The 24,310-nt window shown below is 59.2% G+C and overlaps 8 protein-coding genes across 8 annotated transcripts; 5 read left to right on the top strand and 3 right to left on the bottom strand.

Annotated features, from left to right (window-relative positions):
• The first annotated feature begins 94 nt into the window (after positions 1-94).
• GGTG_09405 (hypothetical protein) lies at positions 95-2,191 on the top strand. Its single transcript, XM_009227250.1, has 2 exons — positions 95-1,393; positions 1,495-2,191. Exons 1-2 carry the CDS (start codon positions 508-510, stop codon positions 2,028-2,030), a joined length of 1,422 nt encoding a protein of 473 aa, XP_009225514.1. The 5' UTR covers positions 95-507; the 3' UTR covers positions 2,031-2,191.
• Positions 2,192-3,923: 1,732 nt separating this feature from the next.
• On the top strand, positions 3,924-5,850 carry GGTG_09404 (hypothetical protein; the record flags this gene model as incomplete). The annotated part of the gene is made up of 4 exons (XM_009227249.1): positions 3,924-4,149; positions 5,009-5,598; positions 5,679-5,734; positions 5,804-5,850. 2 exons carry the CDS (start codon positions 3,924-3,926, stop codon positions 5,305-5,307), a joined length of 525 nt encoding a protein of 174 aa, XP_009225513.1. The 3' UTR covers positions 5,308-5,598; positions 5,679-5,734; positions 5,804-5,850.
• Positions 5,832-9,547, top strand: GGTG_09403 (hypothetical protein; the record flags this gene model as incomplete). Its single annotated transcript, XM_009227248.1, has 7 exons — positions 5,832-6,256; positions 6,333-6,612; positions 6,666-6,721; positions 7,392-7,838; positions 8,572-8,808; positions 8,896-9,331; positions 9,441-9,547. The coding sequence occupies exons 1-7, from the start codon at positions 5,978-5,980 to the stop codon at positions 9,545-9,547; spliced, it is 1,842 nt and encodes a 613-aa protein (XP_009225512.1). The 5' UTR covers positions 5,832-5,977.
• Positions 9,548-11,068: 1,521 nt separating this feature from the next.
• Positions 11,069-17,913, bottom strand: GGTG_09402 (acyl-CoA ligase). Its single transcript, XM_009227247.1, has 4 exons — positions 17,320-17,913; positions 17,173-17,195; positions 12,410-17,083; positions 11,069-12,329 (listed from the first exon to the last, which is right to left on the bottom strand). Exons 1-4 carry the CDS (start codon positions 17,377-17,379, stop codon positions 11,426-11,428), a joined length of 5,661 nt encoding a protein of 1,886 aa, XP_009225511.1. The 5' UTR covers positions 17,380-17,913; the 3' UTR covers positions 11,069-11,425.
• Positions 17,454-18,200, top strand: GGTG_09401 (hypothetical protein; the record flags this gene model as incomplete). Its single annotated transcript, XM_009227246.1, has 4 exons — positions 17,454-17,505; positions 17,567-17,682; positions 17,819-17,949; positions 18,061-18,200. 3 exons carry the CDS (start codon positions 17,454-17,456, stop codon positions 17,849-17,851), a joined length of 201 nt encoding a protein of 66 aa, XP_009225510.1. The 3' UTR covers positions 17,852-17,949; positions 18,061-18,200.
• A 1,270-nt stretch (positions 18,201-19,470) lies between these two features.
• Positions 19,471-21,690, top strand: GGTG_09400 (hypothetical protein; the record flags this gene model as incomplete). Its single annotated transcript, XM_009227245.1, has 1 exon — positions 19,471-21,690. The coding sequence occupies one exon, from the start codon at positions 19,471-19,473 to the stop codon at positions 21,688-21,690; it is 2,220 nt and encodes a 739-aa protein (XP_009225509.1).
• Positions 21,691-21,981: 291 nt separating this feature from the next.
• GGTG_09399 (hypothetical protein) lies at positions 21,982-22,464 on the bottom strand (the record flags this gene model as incomplete). The annotated part of the gene is made up of 1 exon (XM_009227244.1): positions 21,982-22,464. Exon 1 carries the CDS (start codon positions 22,357-22,359, stop codon positions 21,982-21,984), a length of 378 nt encoding a protein of 125 aa, XP_009225508.1. The 5' UTR covers positions 22,360-22,464.
• Positions 22,465-22,956: 492 nt separating this feature from the next.
• GGTG_09398 (hypothetical protein) lies at positions 22,957-23,560 on the bottom strand (the record flags this gene model as incomplete). The annotated part of the gene is made up of 2 exons (XM_009227243.1): positions 22,957-23,071; positions 23,379-23,560. The coding sequence occupies 2 exons, from the start codon at positions 23,558-23,560 to the stop codon at positions 22,957-22,959; spliced, it is 297 nt and encodes a 98-aa protein (XP_009225507.1).
• Between the last annotated feature and the right edge of the window lie 750 nt (positions 23,561-24,310).

Below are 24,310 nucleotides of genomic sequence, written 5' to 3'. Positions count from 1 at the left end.
GTGCCAATAGCGCGGGATGTGTCCAATACGTGTGTAATGTGTAATATCCATGAGTTCGACACCCACGCTCTTTCTCCCGACCTTCACATCCCATCCCGCATAACCCCCATCCCCAAGAACATCCCCAGAGCTGAAAGCGGATCTCGGCCAGAAGCGAACTGGCCCTTCGGGGGTCCAACTTGGTCCAATTGCGTGATCGCCCGGCACCCTCGCGCCATGCCGCTTCCGTTTCCCCCATGTCCAAGAAAGTCCAAGAAACCCACCCAGCATCCATCCAACACGCCAACCAGCCGCGGTGAGGTGCGCCTGCAGATGGGTGGCCGGCAGAGGGCCTGGAAGCATGCAGCTGCTGCTCACCTGCCTACGTGGGCCGTCTAGTTAGGCGGCGGCAGAGAGACCAGGCCGAAGAGGTTGCACGCGTCAAAAAAAAAAAAGCCTGGCAGTGGCGGTAGAGACGGACGAGCCCTTCTCTTCTCTTTTCCTTCTTGATGCTTCCCCGGATTTTGCATGTTTGACCGAGACATGTCAATTTTGACGGCCCCGTCCATCATCCCCTGCCAGCGTCGGATCCCGCTGCCCAACCCAGGCCAGGCCCAGTCCCAGTCCCAGTCCAGCATGTTCAGGCTCTACGAAGTCGACCCTGACGCAGACACACTGCTGATCGTGCCTGCACCGTCAGCTCCGTTTGCGGAGTGGGACGGCAGCACCCACCGCAAGAGCTCTGAATTGGCCAATGGGACCGTCCCCAACGGTCATCGCGACGCTTTCCAGAATCAGCCCAACGGAGCAAGCGCTCACGGCCACGGCCAGAAGGGCGTAAATGGCGTCAACGGGCTGGCCAACGGCCTCTTTGAGCTGTCCCTCAACGGCACCCTCTCCCCGCCGCTCCCGGAGATGCGCATCAAGGTCTCGTCCAAGCACCTGAGCCTCGCGTCGCGCCACTTCAGCACCAGGGTCCGCCATGGCGGCGGCGGCGGCGACCACGCCCCCGTCCAGCCCGACGGCCGCGTGCACGTGCGTCTCGACGACGGCGCCGTCGACCCGTCCGCCGCCGTCGTCGTCATGAACATCATCCACGGCCGCGGCCGCAAGGTGCCCCGCTTCCTGGACCTCGACGCCCTGGCCAAGGTCGCCGTCTTCGTCGACCGCTACCGCTGCCACGACGCCGTCGAGGCCTACGCGGACCGCTGGGTGGGGAACCTGCAGCAGCAGCGGCTTGACGAGGGCGGCAGCGGCCTGCCCGGGGTCTACTGCCGGGACCTGGTGCTCTGGATCTACGTCTCGTACGTCTTTCACCAGCCTGACCTATTCAAGCGCGCCACCGCCGTTGCCATCTCCAAGAGCAGCGGGCCCATCTCGAGCCTGGGACTGCCAATACGAGAAAAGATCATTAGTAAGTCTCTGACCTTTGTGCGGGTATCGGCCGTCTAGTCTCCCAACCCCAGCCTATATTCTATGTTGCACAAGGACAAACGCTGACCAGCCCACTTGCAGGAAGCATCAACAACCAGAGGCAAGAGCTCATCATCCAGGCCGTCACCATCATCCGCGACGCCCTCGGCTCCGACAACAGCGTCAAGAGCCCCTCTCCCACGCCCGTCTGCACCATCGGCTGCGACTCGTTCTTGCGTACAGCCTTTGCCCAGTCCCTGGCCCGGTCCTGCGGCATCACGGCCGAGTCGTCGCCCAAGGCCCTGGCGGCGGGCGTCGACTTCGATGCCATCGCGGCCGCCGCGCGCGAGGTCGAGGAGACCCACGAGCGGTGGCACGCCAACGTCGGACCCCTCTTTGCCGCCGCCCTGTCTTTCTCTAGCAAGCCCAGGAAGCGCAAGGCGCCCAACGCCAGCAGCCAGGCTGGCGGCGGCGGCGGCGGCGTCCCCGCCCCCGTACACGACGATCCAAGGCAGCCGCAGACGCACCAGCCCGACAGTTGCGTCACGAGGATGCAGCTCACCCCCGCCCTCCGAGACATGGAGGCGCAGATAGGTGGGCTGGAGTTGGAAAGCAGCCTAGGCTACCTGCTGTACTAGAGAGTAGGCAGCATGTGAATATGGTCTGCTCAGTTGTTTGTAGTCCCTCCCCCTCACATAATTGCCTCGCTTAGAGGTTAATTTCATGGCAAGGCTGCCGACCCTCCGTCTTGGCTCGCATTATGAATACACTCTCCGTTTGCTTTTCCCCCCATGCGTCCTTTCTAGCCACGTCGTATTCGTGTGAAGCCAATGCAGGTGCCCGAGACTCCTTGCCTCATCACATGCGCGAGTGCCCAACTAGTCAGTCTCCGCTTCTTGACTTCTCTGCTCGTCACTGCGGACATTCAAGGCCTATCCTCCCAGTCCCCATGGGTACTTAACCGCGTCCAAATCCAGAAACCCAAATCAGAAAACTCTCTCCTCTTCACACCACCTCCTTCATTTTCACACATCCCCTTCCTCTTATACTGACTCTTCTCCTTCCCCTCACATCGACTCCTCCTCTCCTCCCTCCAGCCCCCTTCTCATCTATACGGACACCAATTCATATATAGCCATCCACTTCACAAACAGAAACCACGATGCTGTGTGGCACCCTGCTGGCGCGCGGTCAATGACGGACCACTCGTCTCTCCCGGGGCATCAACCCCAGATCCTGAGGCTACATTGTGACAGACCACCCACCTCTCCCGCGCTTCACCTGGCCCCCGACTACCCACTCAGGGCGGAGTTCGCCGCCCAGGAGGAACTGCAAGGCCCCTCGTTACCAGCTATAATGCCTGACTACTTGCCCTTCCATGTCGTAACTGGTGGCCTGGTCTAAGCTTGGGTGAGTCTGAGCCTGATTTCTTTTTTTGCATCTTTGCTGCTACTCCACTGACATGACACCATGGGGACCCGAGTTCTCGAACCGCCTTGCCCTAGGTGTCAGCTCGCCATCAAGCCCATGAACCACGTCACGACTACAAGCAACCAGAACCAAGCATTGCACCCCACGATCCACTCCCTCCCTTGGCTCCCTCAGTTACGGCAGCTTGCCCCTCAAACGTTTCCAAACGAACGAGCTGATTGTTATCACCGCCTTGCTTCTTTGCCTGGTTGCAAGCCAGCTCTCGCTGGAGCGGTCTGGCTAGGTAGGCGCCATTGCGCTTAACAGTGAACAAAGAAACATGGGCACTTCAGCTGCCGTCGTTCCTCCCCTTCATGGGATGGCCGATTCGAATGATCTATTACTCTTTAAACAACCAGCAATTACACATCTTACCCTTTTCCGTTTCCCCTTTTCCTTCCCCAATTTGCACAATCCAAATCTCTACCCTCAACATCAACTCTCATCCACCTGGCTCAGCTCACACTCAAGCCTTCAACCACCCTATATCAAACGCAACACCCCCGCCAACATTCGTCATAGACATGGAATCTACAGCACAAGCATGCACCAATCTCCGTTGCAGACGCAGCGCAATCAGGGGCGGGATTTTCTGCAAACATTACCGTTCCATGACGAATCACGGGGTGCAGACCCTCGACGCTTGGCCCAAGGTTAGTCAGGGTCCGGCTCACCCCGACCTCTGCCGCCTTTCCACCCAGCACGGCTCCATCATTCTCGGATTCCGCGCACCAGAGATGCACTAACTTTGTTCGAGCCGTGCCCGGTGGCGCGCGCCAGGGGCCCATGGCGTGACTTCATTGCCTCCAAGGAGATTCCGTGTAAATGCAGACAAAACAACAGGAGCTGTCTAGGTACCCCGGCGCACACACCTCCCAGAGGCTGATGGGCGACAGCGGCGAGGGCAGGTTCGCGTCAGCCCAGGATGGAGCCGCAGGGGGGGACAGCGAGATCGAGATGAAGAAGCGCAGCATTTCGGGTACGAGACGCATCGTCCTTGCCGCCGGGCATAACGTAGCAATCTCAACACCCAAGCACGGTGTGCGTCCCTGGCTTCACCGATGCTGGTCGCTGCCGCGAATGGCATTCCGGTCCTTTTTCACGCCGACCACTGCGGGTCCCTCGAGGTCATCAGGGCCCTTCTAGTTTGGGGGTTTAACGCGAACGCCCGGTACAGGGAGCTGGGCAACATGCCTTTTACGCACGCGATCGCGGTCGGCCGAAGCTTTGAGATCGCGACCTTTTTGGCCGAGCGTTCCGCATACCTGGGCAGCGCCAGAGACGCCGGTAAGATGGCCCGTTGTGGAAGTTGAACGCAGTACATATTTGGTGGGTTGCGGACGTGCCCGCCGTGCATTTCGAAGGTTGACCCAGCTGTCCGTGTCGGCCTGCCACCCGTTGAAGAATAGCCAGCGGGCGAACTTGTGGTCGGAAGTCTCAGCGGCGACGGCGATGAAGACGATGGTCCGCCGCCTGATAAATAAGGCGTTGGAGCACCCCTACGCCTAATGGTGGCAGCCCCGCGAGGAGGCATCAGATGAGAACTGGAGCAGATGCTGAGGATGGGTGAGCTGGCACCGGAGCCCACTGCCGAGGAGGCAGAGTGCGGCCACCCCAAGCGACCTGGAATCGGTTGGCAAGCATTAGGTGCAGTTTTCCCATATTTCCTTCAAGGGTTTGTTGCGGGTCCTCCAACCGCTTTGGAGGCCGGGCAGCCCAACGGCACTCAAGGGGATGGCACTCAAGGGGATGGGCGCTCCTCCCATTCCCTCACACCAAGTCCGAACTGACAAGTCCGTACTAACAACACTCACCTCGATCGCCACAGCACATGCAGAGACAAGAACCGCACGCTCTGGCGCCCGCCTCTGGCTCCGGCGTCGAGCAGTTGGAGTATCCTGCGAATCTCGAAACGGTCGAGATCCGGGGCGGGGAAGTACCCATTGCATACTGCATCGCGCTGCTGTCTCGGCAGCAGCGCGCAATCCGCAACCTCAAAATTGGAGGCCGGCGCGGCCGCCTTGGCGATGCCTCGCTCCAAATCCTACATGAAAGCAATTCCAATGGCCACATGTCGGCCCATCACCCGGGATCGGGTCGGGTGCATGGTGGAAGGTTGGCAATGTCTAATGATATCGAAATGCAGACGCTCCCTTCACGGGCCAGGGACGAGCCCATCCTAGCCCAGAACGCCGCCAGGCGTGGCGGGCACGTCAATGGCGCGGCGCCGAAGGGGCGAAGATATCCTCGCCACCACCGCTTGGTTGCGTCGACTTCGTCACTCAAGGCGACGCGCCATCTATCCAAGAAATTGTGTATCCGAGGCTCACCAACATCCCCGCCGCCATTGGTCACCTGCTCCTGCCCGTGCGGGAGAGAGAGCTCGCGGGGGGCGTGAGCGGCACCATCTTCAGCTCCGCTGGCTGGTACGATGCCACGGAGTAGGGTGAGCCTGTTGGGCGGCGTTATCATGATCGGTGACCTGGAGCTGGTGCGGCTGCTTCTATGCGCCAAAACGGCCTAAATTTGGTAGGAGCGTGAGGTGATGCCCTGGCCGTGATTTCAGCCGCGTCAAGCTGCGTCAGGCTGGTGTCTGGCCTGGTGGCCGAGACGACACTTTTGTTGCGCTCGCTCCAACACCCACATCGTGGAGATGGACCGGCACAGACATGCACCAACCCCAACTGTGGGCACACAGGGCCAGTATCAACAATCATCTGTGACCAAGGCCAGCGGGTATGTATCTCTGGACCCTGACAACGCCGGCTGTCTCCAGCACGAAAGATACCAAGCTAAAGCGATGAGCTGGATAATAGTCTCCAGCAACCACGACTGCAGACCTGATAACGCCCCCGATCGCGGCAGACATATGGTAAGCCTTCCGACACCATGAAGCGGTCTCCCAGCTTGGCAGCTCTTTGCTGACAGGGTAGACGCAAAGTCTAGCAGAGCCACGAGGCCCTGGACATGCCAAACGTCATACTCGCCCGCTAGCGCACGGGGGCTGGACATCAAGTGATGGCCGGTCCTAGTCTTGTCGCCGAAATGAGCACCGATCGCGGCCACGAAGTTAATCCTGCAGACCATCCACCAACCACCACCGGCGGGCGCCGACATGCTCGATGGACCCGCGACCGGCATAGTCACCCCTTGCATGGTCGCCGCGGATAACATTCACCGCTGGCTTCCCATGGAGGCCTGGCTGGCTTTGTACGCGGTGCTCGAGCAAAGTCAAAAAAGTCCGCCGCGCGACCACCTTCTCATTGGCCGGCCGGCCCAACGTGGAGAAGTATACAGCGCCTTGCACGTCTTCATCCATGAGCAATGCGCTGCTCATCAAGGCACCTCAGCTCGACGGCCCGGCCAAAGTCCCCGGGAGACTTTGAGGATTGAGGTTAGTCATCGGTTCCACAGCCCCAGAGACGTGCTGTCCGTCAAGGCGCCCAAGTTAACCGCAACTTCTTCATCAGCTGGCTTGCACTCTAGTTTTGCAGTATATCAAGGGCGATGCTGCCTCCGTCCTTCGTCTTTTCACCTTCCCCCCTTTCCCATCAGTCAATCCTCCTTTCCAACCTTGGTTAACTGATACCACTCTCGGCCTTCTTCTTTCCAATTTGTCCCTTCCCGCCTTTTCCGAGCCTGCTCGGGTTGCCATCCGGCCTCCATCTTTCCAATCCATCCTATATACACCCATCGAACCTACTGTCGAGTATGTGGATGCGTACGAGCTAAGCCCCTGCCCGATGTTCCGTAAGTCGATATATAAGAAGCTGCTGCTGATTGATTTCCTATCCTGTTTTTAGCCCACTTGTTTCGGATCAAGCATCACGGCATTTTTCAAGAATCATCCGTCGCGCAAGTAAGCCTTCCTTCCCTTTCTGGCGATCCGCACACCAAGCTCATCATAACCTACCTAGCGGAGAACCTAACCCCGGGGTGATACTGCAGACGGTGCATCATTCGCCGGCACATACAGGCACTGTGCCCGATGTCATGCGTCATTCAGGTTGGCTTCGGCTAGGACACGATGCGACAGTTCGGCTGAGAGAGGAGGATCTGAAGGACCTGGCCTTGAAGGGCGCCCACTGCGATGACTTCAACCTTGGCTGCCAACCCCAACGACGACGAGGAGATTTCCGAGACCGTCCAGGACCACAGCCGTCCCGCATGTTGGGACCAATACCATCGCAGGGGGCATCGTCTTCGGATAGGCGAGGGGCAAGCCAAGATTCTCGAGATGGTCCAGAACCCCATCACCACGGCATATTGAGTCCAACACCATCGGCAAAGGGATCATCTTCGGCCGGGCGGTCGGCGATCACAAGATGCTCGAAGCGTGCCGCCAAGCTCTAGGCACAGAGTGCGTGGACACTGACGTCGCTATCCTCGCAACATCAGCAGTTACCATTTTGCACTTAGCTGGTCGCCTCGCCTGGTGCTAGCCAGCACCTCTCCACCATGCTACAGAAGACGGGGTGTGGACCCATGAGGAGTTCTCACCACAACTGGCGGACCTGTGAAGTCCACAGGACCTGGCTGCAGCCGGGAACGATGGTTATTCGAGCCAACAGGATGGCGGCGGCGTCGGCTCCAACCAGCAGTTCGGACGGAAAATGCTCCTGAGCGGATACCTGTGGATCCGCTGCGACTGGGAGAGGTCGCTACTCCCGCGGTGGGCGGCACCGGCGTGGCTGCGGGGTGGCGTCCCATATAAGGCAAAGCCCGGCTTTGGAGTTGTCCGTCTCCCGCTCCCAGCTTCCAACGTCTGCAGAGAACGATCGTCTCTTGATCGATATGATCGGTCTTTGACCCGCGGGCGAGCTTTCCACCTTTCTACGCGTACGGCTTCAAAGCCAAGGAGCAAGGGCAGACGTGGGTGGCGGTACACTTCCGTGTCTGGCCCCTGCTGGCTCCAAAAGCCACGTGCGACCCGTTCCCTCGACGTAACGATTCACCAACAAGGGAGAAGCCCCTGCGTGAGCACGTTATAATAAGGTGCGTGTGAGGCTGTTGCTCGCATACTCCCTCCCCCCATCTGTTTCACCAGCTGACCCATGCCCCTTTTGCTCAGGGACCCCCTACACACCAGAGTGGTGCTGCTTCTAAGCTCCGAACCCGTTCGACTCCCCGAGGTCGCTGTTTCGGCAACCCGAGTCCGACCCCGGCCCAGCCAGAAGCGGCAATGCTTCAGCGTGCGGGTTTGGGTTCGGAGTTATGGATCGGAAAGTGTACGAGTACTTGGAGGGGTGGCAGGCTGTCACTGCAGCTGGACGCCATCAAACTCCCTCCAATGGGACGACAAACCCTCTAGCCCCTGCAGCACTCTCCTAAACCAGGCGCTGGAAGGCTGCGGCGATGCGAGCTGGGCCACATTCGAGATGCATAATGCGCACGTCCACATCCCAATCACATAACCACCAAATATCTACAACGCTCAAATTCTACCTCGCGACCTTGGTCCGCCGCCTGATACCTCGGTCCGCCGAGGAAGCGCTCGCCGAGGATTGGGAGGTTATCTCCGATCCAGTGCCTGGAAAAAGCACACCCACCGGCTGGTAACCAACAGCAGTGACTGGATGCTGGAGGCGCGCCAGCTACTCGCGATCGAGCTTTGGATGCCGCCTAAGCGCCCGGTGCGCTTCGCTAGATGACCCCCCCATCACCGGCCCAGCATGCCTGCCTTGCGCAGCGTGCTTGCACAACCTCCAGAACTACGGCAAGCGAAAACGCGCTCGTCAAGTCCTGGGGCGCGGCAACAAAGGGCGGAGCCTGACCGAGTCTCCAATACGCCCAAATGGAAGAGAATGGCGACCCGACCGCGCGCGCCGGGGGGCGAGGAGGAGGAAGGTGCTATGGGCCAGCGATCCGATACCACCTCCGGGATCCACCCTGGTTGCTATTATCTACGCCTTGAGCGACCCCGCGTCATGGACTACTCGCCGACCAGTGCGGTCGACAGCCGCGGTCGTGATTTGACTCTTCAGAAACCCGACCAGGCCCTCGCCAGCGGGGTCGCATGGCTTCACCCGCTAGCCGATCGGGGCGTGTCGCATCACCTTCAACCGCCGTCGAGTCAACGCGGGGTACGTCCGCGTCATTCCGCCCTATCTTAGCTTTGACGCCTTCGATGACGAGTGCGACGAGGCCAAGAAGAAACTGCCGGTCCCGGACAAGAAGGTGCTCGCCAAACAAGCCGACAAGTTGGCGAAACGGTGGCACGCGGAAAAGGCGCAGGTAGTCCTCGACCCGGCCAAATGGGCGCGGCAAAATCGAGCTGTCGTTCAGGATTCGGACGGGGGTTCTCCCTTGTCGGCTCCCGCGTCCGAGGGAGAGTCGGAACTGGGTCGGTTCCAGGAGCCGTACCTGCCATTGGATAGCAAATTCGACAGGACTATGCAGTGTTCGCTAGCCCTAGAGTTTCTATCCAATGCGGCTCCTGGAGAACGACCCACGTTCGTGTACGGGTCAAGTAAGCGGGAAAAGGTTCCCGACGAGTGGAAGACGGCAAGCCCACGCCCCCCAAGGCGGAACGTATGGCCCCTTGGAAGTCTAAGAGTTTGACGAGCCCTTCTTGGAAGTGTCGTCTGACGAGGACGAGGATGAGGATGAGGTGCCACCGCTTCCGAGGAACAGACGGAGGGAGGAGGCGCTTCTCGATTACGAGTCTGATTCCGACCTGGAATAATGTTGTTGTATATAGTGCGCGGCGATATTCAAATCCAAAGCGGAGATAATTAATCGGGCATCTTTTACAAAATATGCTACGCGGTGAAGTCCCTTCCAAAGGTCTTACTGTGCAGCCATCAAGAATTAATTAGTACGGCCGCGCAGCTAGACACTTAACTTTATTATAGCTGCACAAACATGAAGAGTTAGTTGATACGGTTGCGCGGCCAGACCCTTAACTTTATTATAGCTGCACAGACATGCAAATATTCATACCGGCTGCGCAACACTATGGTTTAACTCCGATTTGCTGCACCTTACTTTATTACATGATAAATCGGCCTAACGACGTTATGTTTCCTATAAATATACATTAATATCCGAAATTACAGTTTCTTTTGTCCAGGACAGTATACATTACGATAAAAACCTCGTTTTTTAACTCCGCCAAATAATATTATAACATAAGCATTTACACGTGTTCCTAATAACTTATATGGTAGAATGTCCTTCCCCATACCGCCCCCAGGTACCGTCTTATACAGCCGACGACCCATCAGGTTCGATGGGCGATGAGGTGACTGACTTGATGGCGGCCTGGTAGCCTTTTGTCGACACCACCGACGAGCTGACTGGGCTGGTGAAGGGCTTGGGGATTTAAGCCCCCGGGTTGGGATGGTGGCAGATCCTCTGGCGAATCCTCTGCTTGCGCGGTGGGCACTAGTCCGCTGAGCTTTCTTTCCTGCCTTTCTCTGGCTCTGCTACGGCCGGCTGACGGGACCCCCCCTCCTTAATTCTATTCCCGAATGGGCTGTTGGATCCTGCAAGGTGAAAGTGGGTGGGGTGTTTGCAATACCAAAGAACCAGGGCTAGCAAACCAACTGGTTCCTATCGACACCTCACTTGTCTTCCCCCAGCAACTTGACTCTTCCCAATGGCCTGCGAAACTCGACACCCCGGCGGGATCGGGGATGATGGCCGTGCTCAAGGAGGCCCACGTCTCGTTCAAGAAGCAAGACAGACGGAATCCGCTACGAGGGGGGGGGGGGGGGGGGGTTGCTCTTGATCCCGGTCAGTTACCCAGCCATCTGCCTCGCTCTGGTTCACCCGGAGCCGCAGGAAGAGGCCCCCCAATCAGGCTCCCCCGGAGTCGGTCATCGGCCAGACTTCCTCGATGCTGCAGGAGCTGTGGGACGAGATTTCCCATGCCTTGTCGACAGATCCTGAGGACTACGACACAGACTACTGAGACCCGCCGCGGGCATGGTTTGCGCGTGCGGTGCTCGGTCGGGACGCCGGCGCTGCGCAACTCCGGCTCCGAGTAGGTGGTGTAGCTACCAGTGATGATGAGTGAGTAGTACTACAGTCGTGCTGGAGGATTCTTTTGGCATGTTGCAATCGGCTCGCTGCCTGGCCGGGACTCGCACACCAGATCTGAGCCCATCCTGTCCTCCCTTGCCTTGGTCGATGCCGGGGAAATGGGCGAGTAGGAGATCAGTTGGCCGGCATGGCAACTTCGTAGGCAGTCCCCTTAAAGTTATCGCAAAGCAACGAGGGACCGAGTTAGACCAACAATTACTGGCTATAGCAACAGATATCTACATTTGCCCAGCAAAAGAAACTCAAGATTGAACAAAACAAACCAGAAAACCAGCAAAACCCAGATTTTGCAACGGCCAGCTTATCCACAGCTGCCTGGGGTATCTTCATTTCTACTCCAACAAAAGATTTGCCATGCCTGGCGGGAAGCAGCAAGTGACCCACCGATCCCGTTTCCCTAGGGGGGGGGGGGAGTCGCCCGAGAAGGAGCCGCCTACTCCTCCTCGGGGACCTCCTCAACGGTCCCGATCTCGCGTTCCTTGAACGGGGACGGCGTCGGGCGGAAAAAGCGCGAGAACTAGTCCTCTTTCCTCTGTAGGTTTCCCGCCAGGTTCATGTGCATCATGGCGTTGTGACTCCAGCCTTCGCCATCGTCGGGCCTGACGGCGCCGAGGTGGTTGGAGCCACCGCCAAACATGTTTCCGTCGTCCCAGTCCATCGACTCCCGCCCGTCAACGCCTGGGAGGCGGAGCTGCGGCGGTCCCGACGACTGAGACGCGTACGGCTGCTGGTGGTGCATCGTCGAGGTTGGGCGGCCATCGAGTCTGAGGTTCTCGACGTCTGTCAGGTCATACGTGCTCCTGGAATGCACAAGACGCTGGCCGGCCTGTGCCCTGGTCGGCGTGGTCTCGGAACCGTTGTCCCCGCCGGGCGGGAAGTCGGCCGGCATCTCGGCGATCATCAGACCCGAATGGACTCCGTTGCCGCCGCCAACCTGGTCATAGCCGTGGCTGTAACTCATCCGCCTGCCGTTGTCGAACGCGTGCTCAAGCTCGCGCTGCTCTGGGATCTGCGCCGCACGCTCCATGTTACGCAGGCTTAATGTCGGGCCGCCGGCGAGAGCTGGGCCTCCCGAGGACCTGTGGCTGCTCATGCTGACGCGGTGGAGCTCGTTGGCTGCTGCTGCCGCTGCGGCCGAGTTTTCCAAGGGACCTTCCTGGATGGCGTCCATGTCTTTGATAGCCCACTGCGCGATCGTCGACATCTTGCGAGACACCCAACCTGCGAGAATCTTGCCACGTTGCTTCTCACCCAGGCGCGAGCGCGGGAACACCCCTTTGGACACAAACGCCACAATATCGACGATGATCTGATGCTCGTTCAGGATAGAGTTGACGATGACTGGAACGAGAGAAGCTAGAAACGCCTTGCGGCTGACCTCGACGAGTACGACGACGAGCCCTCCGGCTTGGAACACGGCGCTGGGGACAGGACAGCGTCAAGTCAGTGACTTGTCCTCTGGTTAAAAGACGTGGAATTTCGGAAAAAAGGACAAACTTACCATCCTTGAGGAACGATGCACCGGTGCGCTCGCTCAACTGTGTTCTCAATGTCCATGGGGAAGTGGCTCAGACCGTTGACCTCAAACGTCTCGCCGATGTTGCCGAGGACAAACAGGACCTGCATGTCGACTTGGGCGCCACCAGGACCAATAGGCCTGCTGACGTTATGAAGGAAGCCCAAGTCTCCGGTGCGGACGTAGCGAATGCCCGGGTCGCCGTCGAGAGTGCGGCCATCGAAGCGCTCGGCGTCAAAGGCGTCCCTGGAGCCGTAGAATGATTTGACGCACGCCTCGGAATCGACCCAGATCTCTCCATACTCGCCGTCGCTGCACAATAGTCTACTCTCGGGGTTGACGATGGCGATCTGCGTCGACACTGGGACCATGCCTGAATCCTGCACGAGCAGTGCGCGCGGATCCGTGTCGGGGTCAACGGGAACAACCAGACCACGTCTGAGTTCTCGCGTGTCCAGCCACAGCTCTATGGGCTCGATGCACATGTACGAACGCGACGCGATCATGGGGTTGAGAACGTGGGAATAGACCGTGTTGATGGCCGTGCGGTCGAGACTCGCAGCTGCGAAGTGAAGTCGGACCTTCTGAAACACGTCGACTCTGGGGCGGGCGTCGGCCGAAATCATCATGTTCTTGAGCTCGTGGAGGGCGAAGCCCTTTGCCGGCATGGTGCTCATAGCGTGGTCCAGCATCTGCGGTGTCGCATACGTGTCCTTGATCTTGTAGCGCGACAGGATATGGAACAGGCAGACGGGGTTCTGTGCGAACTCGACAGGCGACAGCAGGTACGTGGGCGTGCCGATATAGATGCCCATCAGGCACGAGTGGATGAAGCCCAGACCGGTAGTGCTCCTGACACATCCAAGGACGGGGCGTGAGCTCGTCATCTGGCACGTCTCCTTCTGTACCTTGCACATTCCAAGGATGGTGTCGTGGCCGAGCTGGACGGCCAGTCGGCGTTGGTCCGGCGTCCAGTAGGTCCAGATGATGACGGGATATCCAGGCTGTACCCAGGCAGGGTCCATGGTGAGTCCGAGGTCTCTCAGGCCACTGTTCTGCTTGGGCGGCCGCGAGGTGTTGTAGACACTGGGCACCGTAACCCTGAGCACCTGGGCCGACTGCTTGATGTGCTGCGAGACAGGCTTCATCTTGAGAAGGTGGTCAACATCCTGGTTGACCAGAACCGCCTTGACGCTGTAGTCGTTGACGAGGTGCAAGAATGCGGGCACATCCTCAGACAGCCTGTTCTGGTCCATGGGCGGGATCGGGATCACGATGGCGCCGAGGTTGATGCAGGCGTGGATTGCAAAGGCAAAATCCTCCGAGTGCGTGTACATGAGAACTATGTGGTCGCCGGCACGTATCTTGACCTTATTCTTGAGATACATGGCAACGGCTGCCACCTTCATGTCGAACTTCTTCCACGTGATGCCCTTGCCTTCCTTGCCACGACCGTCGACAGTGCAGTACGACAGCTCCTCGGGCTGGCGGGCGACGCGCCACTGGATCAAGTCGGTGATGCTCGAGAAGTTGTTGAGCGGCGTCGACGTACGGTCGTCAATAACGACTTCACGCCGGTCTATTCCCGAGTATTGCTTCTCGTTGTGCATCAGCAGCTCCTGCCGCGACATGGTAGCCATGGGCGACCAGATGCCGCCAATAGGGTCGATGCCGATGGGCAGGTTCAGCACGGCGTGCTCAACCCCGAACTTGACATGTGCCGAAGGTAGCTGACCAGAGTCAAAATCCCTGCGACACAGCATGTTGCCGATGTCGCGACGGCCGTTCTTGGTCACTCTGGGCAGCGCGTTTGGGGCCGTTGTGAGAACGCAGTAGACGCGGAGATGGTGCTCCTGCAGCAGCACGTCCATGCACCGCTCGGCGAGCGAGTCCAGGAGTGCCTTGTCCAGCTGGCGAGGCGGGCCGCCTGCTGTGGCTGGCGCTGTCGATGCCGCTTGAGACTCGAGCACGACGACGGGCAGATGTTCATCATTGACAAAGACGTCGAAGGCCGAGCAGGCGAAGATCTTGGGAACGTTGCGCAGGATACTGACGACGATGTGCTGGACGAAAAAGTAGCGGTGCTCGGCAGCGATCTCGTGGCCGTGCTCGACCCACTCGACTTTCTGCCGGATACGGTCTTCGTAGAGACCCAACACAAAGATCTTGCCTTCGATAACTGTGCCGAGGAGGCCGGTGCGCAAGAACTCGGGCTCGATAGCCGTTGGAGTCGGGTCACCGGGCTCAAACTTATAGGGCCGCGCGTGGAATATCTGCTCCGTATGCTTAGGCAGCGCCCAGAAGCCGCCCGAAAGCGAGGGCGAGTCGACCCAGATCTCGCCGATGGCGTGTGGCGATGTCAGCAAGCCCGTCTCTGGGTCAACAACAGCCATGGTCGCGTCCGGGATGGGATATCCGAACGCGCCGACGCGGACTGTGTTTGGGTCGCCAGCCTTCTTGCGCGCCTCCTCACCGATGGCCACTACGACCACCTCGTTGGTCTTGAGGGCTTCGCGGTCAAGCAGGACCTCACTCAGCTCGTTCTTAGCGTGCTGCTCCGTCGTGTTGGTCGTGCCGCCACCCAGCAGGCTTCCAAAGCCGTTGGACTGCGTCGACTTTTCTTTCTCCTTCTCCTCTTTCTCCTCTCCCGAGTCCTTCTCCTCCTCGTCGCCCAAGGTGAGCTTCAGCGGACAACCCATGCGCTCTTCGCCGCCAAGCCAGTCGCGCACGCTAATGACCATCCCGCCATGCTCTGGCAGGCAGAGCATCGGGGCGACTACCTCGCGAGCTCGAGGGTTGCGAAGGGGTCTCAGCCAGCGGTCGGCCAGAAGCTCGTGGAATTCGCCGTCCACGGTGAGGGTATCAATCAGACAGAGCTTGACTGTTTGGAAGTTGGGCTCCATGCCCTTCTTGTAATTCCTCGTCGTCATGGGGTCTTGCTGGTAGTTGTACACGGCACGGCGCAGGCCGGGGTAGTCGGCAACCATCAGGGTCGCCTTGTACTTGGTTATGAGGTGGGCGTAGAGACCCGGCACGTCCACCGTCTTGTTCTCCAGCCAGACCATAGTGTGGCCGCCGTACACAGTCAGAAGCACGCCAAGAATCATGCCAATGCCCTGCCTGGGGTCGAGGTACGAGAGCAGAATCTCGCCGCTCGCACCGCCGCCGATCAGCTTGCCGCTGCGATCCCTGAGCGACGAGGTGCTGAAAGTATCCGCGGGTCCAGTGCTTGGGACTGTTGATATGACGGCACTCATACACGCCATTTGGTGCATGATGGTGCGGTGGCTCAGCACAACTCCCCGCAGGTCGCCCGTCGGGGCGCGAGAGAATTCGATGTAGGCGAGATCTGGGAGTGACAGCGGCGGGATGTCCTCCTTGCGTTTCGGGTGGTAGCTGCCAAACTCGTTAGTCTTCCACCACTCGACCCCCTTGGGCCAAGTAAGCTTGTGCGTCGTGATGTCACGCTGGAATGTCTTGAGGTTGTTCTCGGTCGTGAGGGCCAGGTGGGCCTGTGTTGAGGTCAGGATCAGGTTGAGCTTCTGGTGGTCCTGAAAGTCGTTGATGGGGACGGCAACAACGCCCGCGATAAAGCAGCCCAGCAGGGCAATAGCAAACTCGATGATCTCGCTGTCCCTGTATATCAGGGCGACACGGTCGCCTCGATAGAGTGAGCTCTTGTCTCTGATCACCTGCGCCACCTTCTCGGCGCGGGAGGCTAGCTTCTCCCATGTGATGGAGGCGATCTCCTTGCCCCTGCTGTCGAGGACCCAGTAGGCGGGCGACTTGGCCAGGGTGCGGCCGCGATGCCTCAGCACGGCCGCGATGTTGTCAAACTTGGACATGGGAGTGTTGCTATCGTGCGGGTCGTGGATGGCGAAAGGCAATTCGCGTGGCTCTAGAGGCAGCTGATACTCGAGCGCGGCGGGCGGAGGGAGGTCGTTGGCCGTCAGCATGGGTGGCGCCATGGCGGCGGTAGGCGAGAAGGCGTCGCTCGACGAGTAGCGCTGAGGCCCGCCGTACTCGCCCTGCTGGCCCTGGTCGTACGCCTGCTGGCCTTGGTCGTACGCCTGCTGGCCTTGGTCGTACGCCTGCTGGCCTTGGTCGTACGCCTGCTGGCCGGCAAAGTCTTGGAAGTAGCCCTGAGAGTCCAGCAACGTGCCTGTCCTGCTGTCGTAGTGGCCCTGCTGGAGGTGGTCACCATAGCCTCCTGCGTGCTGTTCGGGGTTGAATGCGTAGTCTGTTGAGACCATGGTGCCCGTCCTCGATGGGTCGGCAGCGGACGGTTGACCCAGGCCGGGAGCGAGAAAGAGCGAGTCGCGAGGCTTCATCTGGGGCCTCTGGTCGGCGAGGGGGCCACCAGGCCGCAGCAGAGTCGCAGGATGCTGCTGGTCCGGGGAGTCATACTGGGAATATCCGTAGGGGGACTGCGGGTGGCCGGCCGAGGGGGATGACATGCTCGTCGGGGAGTAGGGGCCCGCGTCGTTCGAATGGGAATTTAGCGCGGCCAGCGAAGTCGCCCGATGGCCATCGCTGCCAGCCTGCGAGCCGTCATCCGCGGAGTGTATCCGGAGGGGACCCCGGCCCTCTGGGGCGGTTGCAACGGGGGCGCCCGGGCCAAGGTACTGCGACAGCAGCTGGGTTCGGCGTTTCTGGTATCTGCAGCGCACAAGCACGGGGCGGAGTCAGCAAACAGGTCGACACGCACATGGCGTTGCGGCGACAGGACCAATGGCACGGCTGCTCACCCCTTGGTAGTAATATCGCCTTCCTGTTTCTCGGCCAAGTCGACGCACAGAGGGCAAAGCCAGCGTTGGTTAGCAGGCGTCACAGCACAGCCAGGCACGCGGGGTGGGGTGAACGACTGGAATGAAGACGGGGAATCCAGGACTGACCTCGAGCTCCCTCTCCAGCTCATCCAGCTTCGCCTGCAACTCCGGATTGCGGTCGGCCATGTTCGCGACGGGTCGACTGCCGGGGATTTCGCGTCGCAGTCGGGGGTAAAGGGCCGCTCACTCGACTCCGACCGATGAAGCGCTGCGTGGTGGAGGCTGGTGAGGCGGCGACGGAAAAGGCGGCGGGTGAGTCCGGCCAGATCTCGTGACGTAGTTGGGGGCCAGTGCTAATGCAGACCAAACGCAGGCCAAATGCAGACCATTCAGGTCACCCTCGGCGCCCAAGAGAGGGGTCCATGGACCGGGGTAGGCGAGCGCTGGAGCCCCAGCCGTTGCAAGGGTGGGAGACGAGCAGCCGAGCGAGTGAGTGAGTTACAAGACGAGGCAGTGAGAAATCGTAAGCGCCAGGGGCTATCGTCGCACAGGTTCCTGACGGTGCTCCGGTACACAGTCCTGGGCTGCTTGATGGCTGCTGCGTGCTTGGGCTTGAGAGTTCCAGGTTGGCAATGGCCTGCAGAACCTGACGGTGTAGTGGAAGCGGGACGGGGGTGGGAGGCTGGAGGCCGGAGGCTGGACCGCTTTGCTATGACGTCCGTTTAGAGCTCCCCTGCCAAAGCTGCTCCCAGCAAGGTAGGTACGCCCAACTCAATTGCACGGATGTGATTGGAGAGCCGGCTGTTCCCCTCTCCTTCACGGCTCCTTCCTCCGTTGCTGGGCTCAATGTTGAAAGCCAAAAAATAGGAGGAGCATGGATGTTCTTGCGCGAGCCAAGGCCTGGATGCAGTAGCCGCAAAGATGGAAATCAGCTGATTTCTGCGTGCACTGGGAGCACAATCACGGTGCAATCAATCGCTTGCATGTATCTAACTCGGCCTGGATTACGGTATCCCTCATCTTAAATGCAGGACAGAGTAGTCACCGCAGCGGGCAGCAGGAATACTCAGTCACTTCAGCCCAGAAAAGGGAGTAGGGTGGCAGGCACCGCAGCCCAGATCCCTTCCCATCGGGCTAGTTCAGGAACGCCAAAGTTAAAAGAAGCAGCGGTTTCTGCAACCAGTCGGGATCGCCACCTACGAAAGGGCTGGATGTTTTCACCATTTCTACAGTGTCGGGTGTAAAGGGCATATCTCTGCCAGCCATGGAGCCCGCCCTTGCTGATTCTGCGACACTCGTGTCTCCCGTCTCAACTTATAACCATGTTATCTGCAAAGCCTTTCATTTCACAAATATGCAATCCCAAGTCCTTGAGATCCCGAGCCAATCCAGCCAGCTCGGGGTTATGAGACGGCCCCAGTGGATGTGGGTTGATCACGTGTCGAGAGACGGATCCACACTCCACAGCCAGAAAATTTTGCTTTAAAGATCTTCAAGCCGTCAAGATTGCTCTCTCCTTTTTTTTCTCCCTTTCTCAACATCCAACCCCTAATGCGACGGGATTCTCGCCACCCTCCATTCTCGGGGTCATGGCATCTCTCATGTGCCGGGTGTCAGTCAGTATGTGTTCTATGAAACAGGTAAGGCAGTGGCATGCAGCTTCTCGTTGCGGCTGATCGGCCATTCCCAGCCATTGTACGTTCTTTTCCTGTCTTTTTAAACCCCTCTCCCAAGTTCCTCGAATGATGAGATACACGCATTCACAGACCTGTTCTGAAATCCAATGTGGACGACATGCTTTACATCTCCTGACCCCTTCACCCGGATCACTTTGCACTTGACACTCATGGAATATGCAAGCTCCGGCGCTAACGCATATCAAGATAGTGTTCTACTTGGCGATCTTGACCTACTTTCGACCCGGCAAACCTCGACGGGGCTTTCGGGGGCTTGCTTTCAGGGCTTTGAGCCAGGCTCAGCGCAGTTCTTTGTCGGCTTGCTTGCTACAAAGACTCGAGCCGGGGTGGCGCTGCGGAATAATGCCCCGAGCCTTGGCCTCTCCGTGTAGGGCCCTTTGATATGGGGTCGTGGCTTTGTCTGCTGTTGTTTTCCTGATTGTTCTCGAGGAAAGTTGGCATGCCTATATAACAGATAGCCTCGACGCTGTTCTCTTGAAATGAATTCTCTCAATCTTATCCTCCTCCAAACGTCATTTTTCTGCCTTTCCGCAGTCGTAGCGCATTGCATTCATTCGTTTCAATATTTCACCAACATTCCATGTCTTCGCCCAACCCAACTACCAACGATCTTGTGGAGCAGGGCTCCTCACAGACCGATTTTGATCCCAATACCATCTTCGAGGGAGGCACTTTGGGTTCCGACGACGACCTATTCGGCGATGGCGATCTATTTGGCGACGGCGATCTGGACTGGATGAAAGACGCTCTCACACAATCTCGCAGCCAAGAGGTCGCCGCTGACTTCGTTCCCAGCTTCGGACCGGCTCCTACCTCGCCGGCACCAGCCGCGGCGCAGAACCCCCCGCCTTCCAACATATGTCTCAGCCTTCCGGCCACACAGCCCAGGGCTGTTGCACCGACGGTGCAGCAGAACTACCAACCCCCGGACGTCCTCTTTGGCCTTCCCGCCGTACCACCCAGCTCCGGCACCGCCGATGTGTCCTCTACCCAGGTGGGACACGCAGTCGCGGGAGCCCCCAACATCATTTCACCGAGGCCACAACGCCACGTTGCTGGCCCTCGCATCGCCGCAATGTATGGCCATGGTGCGTCGTCCCGGGCAGCCGCCCCTCTGGTGCCCGATGCATCGTCATTGGCCATGAACCAAGCCTGGGGCACCCAGTTTAGCTACATGCCCGACCTTGACATGCCCGACCTTGCCAGCTTTGCCGTACCGACCCAGCTGGCTGGAATGGCTATGCCGGCAACGAATCCCATTCCCAGGTACATGGCGGTTGGTCAAGGATCCCCGATGCGTGTCACTGGCCCTCCCGCAGCCAGAAGAAGCCATGTCAACAACTTTATGGCGCCAATGGCGCCGCCGCCGCCGCCACTGCCGAGGCGACTCAGCAGCGCTTCTACAGGCCAACGTCTTCCCATTATAGCTGGCAAGAAGCGCAAGGACCCTTTCGTTCACATCCAATACAATCCCAATTCTCCACCATCCGCTGGAAGGTCCTCGGCGCCCACGCAACGGGCCAATCCCTCGCCATCCGGGTCCTCGACGCCTAGCACCGCTGACCCTTTGCGTGAGCGCCAGAAGAAGGTGATGAGGCATCTTCGCATCGCCGAACCGGCCGATCGCCCGCTTGGTAGGATAAAGGCAGGGAACGACCCAAGCCTGTGGTACCCGGGCCTGGGGCGAAGGCTCGCGTCATGGGGCCCGCACGGCAAGTTCTCCTACAACGAATTCGGCGAGCTGAACTACAACATGCGGTTTGATGCCAAGGATTTTAGGGAATACCTCGGCAAGCCGGGGCTGCAGCTGCTCGTACAGAGGACGCCGACGTATCACAACTACCGCTACCCCGCCAAAGGGACGAGCGCCAAGTGCAGGTCCGTCAGCTGCCCCAACCGGCACGGCACCATCGAGAAGGGCCACCTGCGCGTGGCCTTTGTCGAGTACCCGGAGCTTTCGGGCACGCTGCTGGACCCGTTCCACTGCGCGGGGTACATGCACCTGTGGTGCCTCGAGTCCATGGCCGATGTCGTCGAGCTCGCGAGCGACGGCGACTTCTTCCGCTGCGACGACCGGGACCTTCCCTACGAGCCCAGCGAGCCCATGACGCTCAGCCAAGAGCACGCGGCGCGCAAGGCGTTCTACGAGTGGGTGGGCTACGAGAGGGCGGTGAAGCGCAAGACCGAGTACGAGATGAAGACCTTTGGCTACTGCACGCAGCCCTACAACTGGGCGTCGCGGGTCCAGCCGCACCGAAAAGGATCGTCCCTGACCGAGGCCATGTCCGAGGCCCTCGTCGAGAGCAAACCTCCCAGCTCCAAGGAGCTGCTGGTGCGCGGCGGCATCAGCATGAACTCGCACCATGGCAACCTGATCCTGCTCGAGGAGATGAGGCAGGTGAAGAGGGTCACGGATCGGGAGGATTTCGAGACCATCCACCTGGAGAGAGGCCGCGAAGCCGACCGCCGCAACTGGCCGAGGCGAGACAGGCAGGCGAGGTCCCAGTCGCCCCCGGCCCGCCGCCGCCCCGACGCGGCCACGTTCCGGGAGCGCAACTGCCGCACCGTGCCGCCCGCGCACGACCAGCACGACCAGCGGTTCCGCGAGCCCGTTCCGCCCCTCACCGAGACCGAGACCGCCCCCAGGATCTGGGACCGGCGGGAGCGGGGGCTGGCGTTGAGCCACGGCCTGGTGCTCAACACAAGGAAGCGGGCGCGGGTGCAGGACGCAGCCGAGGAGTTTGCCATCGGCGGCTGCCCTCAGAAGAAGCTAGACCTGGGCTTCCGCTTCTCTACCTAGGAAAAAGGTAACTTGGAGTGACGAACAGGATGTGCTGATGACCCAGCATTGACAGACTCTTGCCAAGATTGGATACTAGGCAAACAGGAAAGGAAGGAAAACGACAAAAAAGAGCATTAAGCATTTGACATTAAACATTTGATACAAACCCCAACGACGAGCAAGCAGGCTTGCCGCGTTGCGACATGAAGATAATTGGACATCAGAAGGATACAACGGCGCTAGCATGGTTCAGTTTAGCAATTAATTTCTTTTTTTTTATCGAATATGGCTACATGGTTGTTCTCGTGATCAGTCACCGTGATTTGTCCGGCAAATAAACGCAAGATTCCGTGATGATATTCCCCATGACGGGACAGCTGCCTTGAAGGCGTCACCCACAACTGTGCCTCGGACAAAGCCGAACCGATCGCTGTCCGAAAAGGGGAAGCCCTCGGCCGGTGACAGGGCCTCACCCCGACCCTGACAGCCGGCTAGCCCGCCCACCCCGTCCCGCCTGGCTTGGCGATGGGGGGTCGGCAATAGGCGGCGCGAGGCCCACACAGCAAAGCGCTTTAGCGAGGGCTGAGAGGATCCGGTCTGTACGGGTTCCCGCCGTTGCGCAGCGGCAAGTCCGATTTGCCTTCGCTCGCCCATGAGGGTGTGCTCCATGCCATGCCATGCCACCATCTAACAGGATGGGAGGGCTGCGGGGTTAGCTACAGGCAACAGCAGCAGCAGCGTGCAGCATCGTTTTCGTTTCGTGGAACCGCCCAACCGCCTGCTGGGGACGGATGGCTGACAGCTGTCCGATTGTCGGGAATTTGGGCCCAATCGAAGGAGGGAGGGGAAAGGCACCAGACGTGCATTTCGATCTCATGCGCAAGGCAAGCCGCATTTTCGGGACCGGCGCTTGCTAGTCGATTCCATTCTTTGTCTGAGGCCTAAGTTTAGCTGCAGTCGCGCGCACAGGACTCATGTATGAGGTGGCCTTTCTTTCATGGGAAGAAGGCGCTTGAGACAGCAGAAAACAAGGACGAAAGAGAAAGGGAGACACAACAGCCTCTTCACTAAAGGAATTGACATCTCTAAACAGCCCACTCTATCAAATCCAATCACGACGGGGGATCCCTCTGGTGTCTCGCCGATTGGAATCAGATATCAGAGTCATTAACAGCAGCACGGTGCGCACGCCCATCCACTATCCATACCACCCATACCACCCATACCACCCATGCCAGTCTTGGGGGTCCGTGGTCTAGCGGGTTCCGGCAGGCAGGTCCCCAGCTAATGCATTCCGGGTTCGATGCATTCGTCTAGCTGCAGCAGGCCCAGTCGATCGAGGTGAACAGGCACTGCAGGGCAGCGCGCCATCCATTCCTCGGCCAACCTCTCGCGCGAGCTGGATTCCCACCCCCAGTCTTGCAGCGTCAGCGTCCACTCCACGGCCCTTCCCTCGGTCTTCTCCGAAATATTCAATATCAAAAGACGGCGCCTGCGCTCCCCGGGATAAAACCAGCGAACACTTTCTCTGATTGGTTGGCATGGGAGCAGTGAAGGAAAACCAGCCGCCAAAAACCTTGCATCGCGCTGCTTGGCGAACATGCAATAACACCAGCTCATTGAGATATCACGACTGACGTCAGCCACCCCTTGTCCGCTCGCTATCTCCTTCTAGCCAACCTCTAGAAGGAGCTGTCGCATCTCACTTTCGGCCGACGCCCATCAAGCTGGGGAAACCTTGCGGTCTGCGCTGCTGAAAGACAGACCCCCAGGGGGGATAAGCTTTGGGAGCCAGCAAGAGAGCCGCCAGGGATCCGCCCGACAAGGTGGCACGATCGGCACCAGCACATCCTGCCACCCGCCGGGGATCGAAAAGGCGGTTCGCCATTCATATTGTTTCTGAAACCCGCACACACAGGCCTTTTTCGTTCCCGGGGACGCGGGACATATTTTGACGGAAGGGCCGGCGAGTGAGCAAACGGCTGCGCGCGTTGGGGGGTGGTGACAGGGCAGAGGGAAGAAGCTCCAACAACCCGGCTCAGCCTAGTCAAAGCCAGGCAGGCAGGGGTGGTCCAACGCAGCAAAGAAGCCGAAGGGAAGGCTGGTGCGTGGCTTAGCCAGGACAGGTCTGTGAGCTGGAGAAGCGGCGAGCAACAGCCGCCAAGCAGCACAACCTAGAAGAACCCTCATTGTTGTCTTGATCCATCGTCCGTCCTCCTTATTTCTCTTCATCTCGAAGCATTTTTGCCTTTTCTCCTCCTCCTGTTTCTCTCTCCAGCCCAACCTCCATCCTCTTCCTGCTCCTCCAGTTCTCCCTGCCCAACGCCCCGAACACCTTAAACCTAAACGTTTCCCGCCCGCCCAGGCCCACCATAGACCTCGCTCACCACGACCTATCGTCGCCCAGCTGTCTACATTGACCGAGACCCGACTTGAGGCGCGTTCGATTTTGCCGTCTCGGCGCGCTGCGCGGGCTCTATAAAGGAACATAAACCATACACCAAACAGACCCCTTGGTACCTGCTAGTACTACCGCCTGCAGCTCCACACAACTTGACGCACGCAATAAAAGCCCTCAGGGAGCTGGGCTGCTTCGCTGATCCGTGCCATGACCGTATGAAGACGAAAAGGAGGGAGC

The sequence above is a fragment of the Gaeumannomyces tritici genome (assembly GCF_000145635.1).
Source record: "Gaeumannomyces tritici R3-111a-1 unplaced genomic scaffold supercont2.5, whole genome shotgun sequence".
NCBI classification, from domain to species: domain Eukaryota; kingdom Fungi; phylum Ascomycota; class Sordariomycetes; order Magnaporthales; family Magnaporthaceae; genus Gaeumannomyces; species Gaeumannomyces tritici.
Note: the sequence above shows the minus strand (reverse complement) of the source record. Positions and strands in the feature narration are given on the sequence as shown.

Bases quoted from the DNA above. Each gene is read 5' to 3' on its own strand.
- GGTG_09405 (XM_009227250.1), top strand. From the start codon at position 508: ATGTTTGACCGAGACATGTCAATTTTGACGGCCCCGTCCATCATCCCC. The intron at 1,394-1,494 runs GTAAGTCTCTGA...GCCCACTTGCAG, and splicing joins AATACGAGAAAAGATCATTA to GAAGCATCAACAACCAGAGG.
- GGTG_09402 (XM_009227247.1), bottom strand. From the start codon at position 17,379: ATGGCCGACCGCAATCCGGAGTTGCAGGCGAAGCTGGATGAGCTGGAG. The intron at 17,196-17,319 runs GTCAGTCCTGGA...GCCGAGAAACAG, and splicing joins AGCTGGAGAGGGAGCTCGAG to GAAGGCGATATTACTACCAA. The intron at 12,330-12,409 runs GTAAGTTTGTCC...TCCTGTCCCCAG, and splicing joins TGCATCGTTCCTCAAGGATG to CGCCGTGTTCCAAGCCGGAG.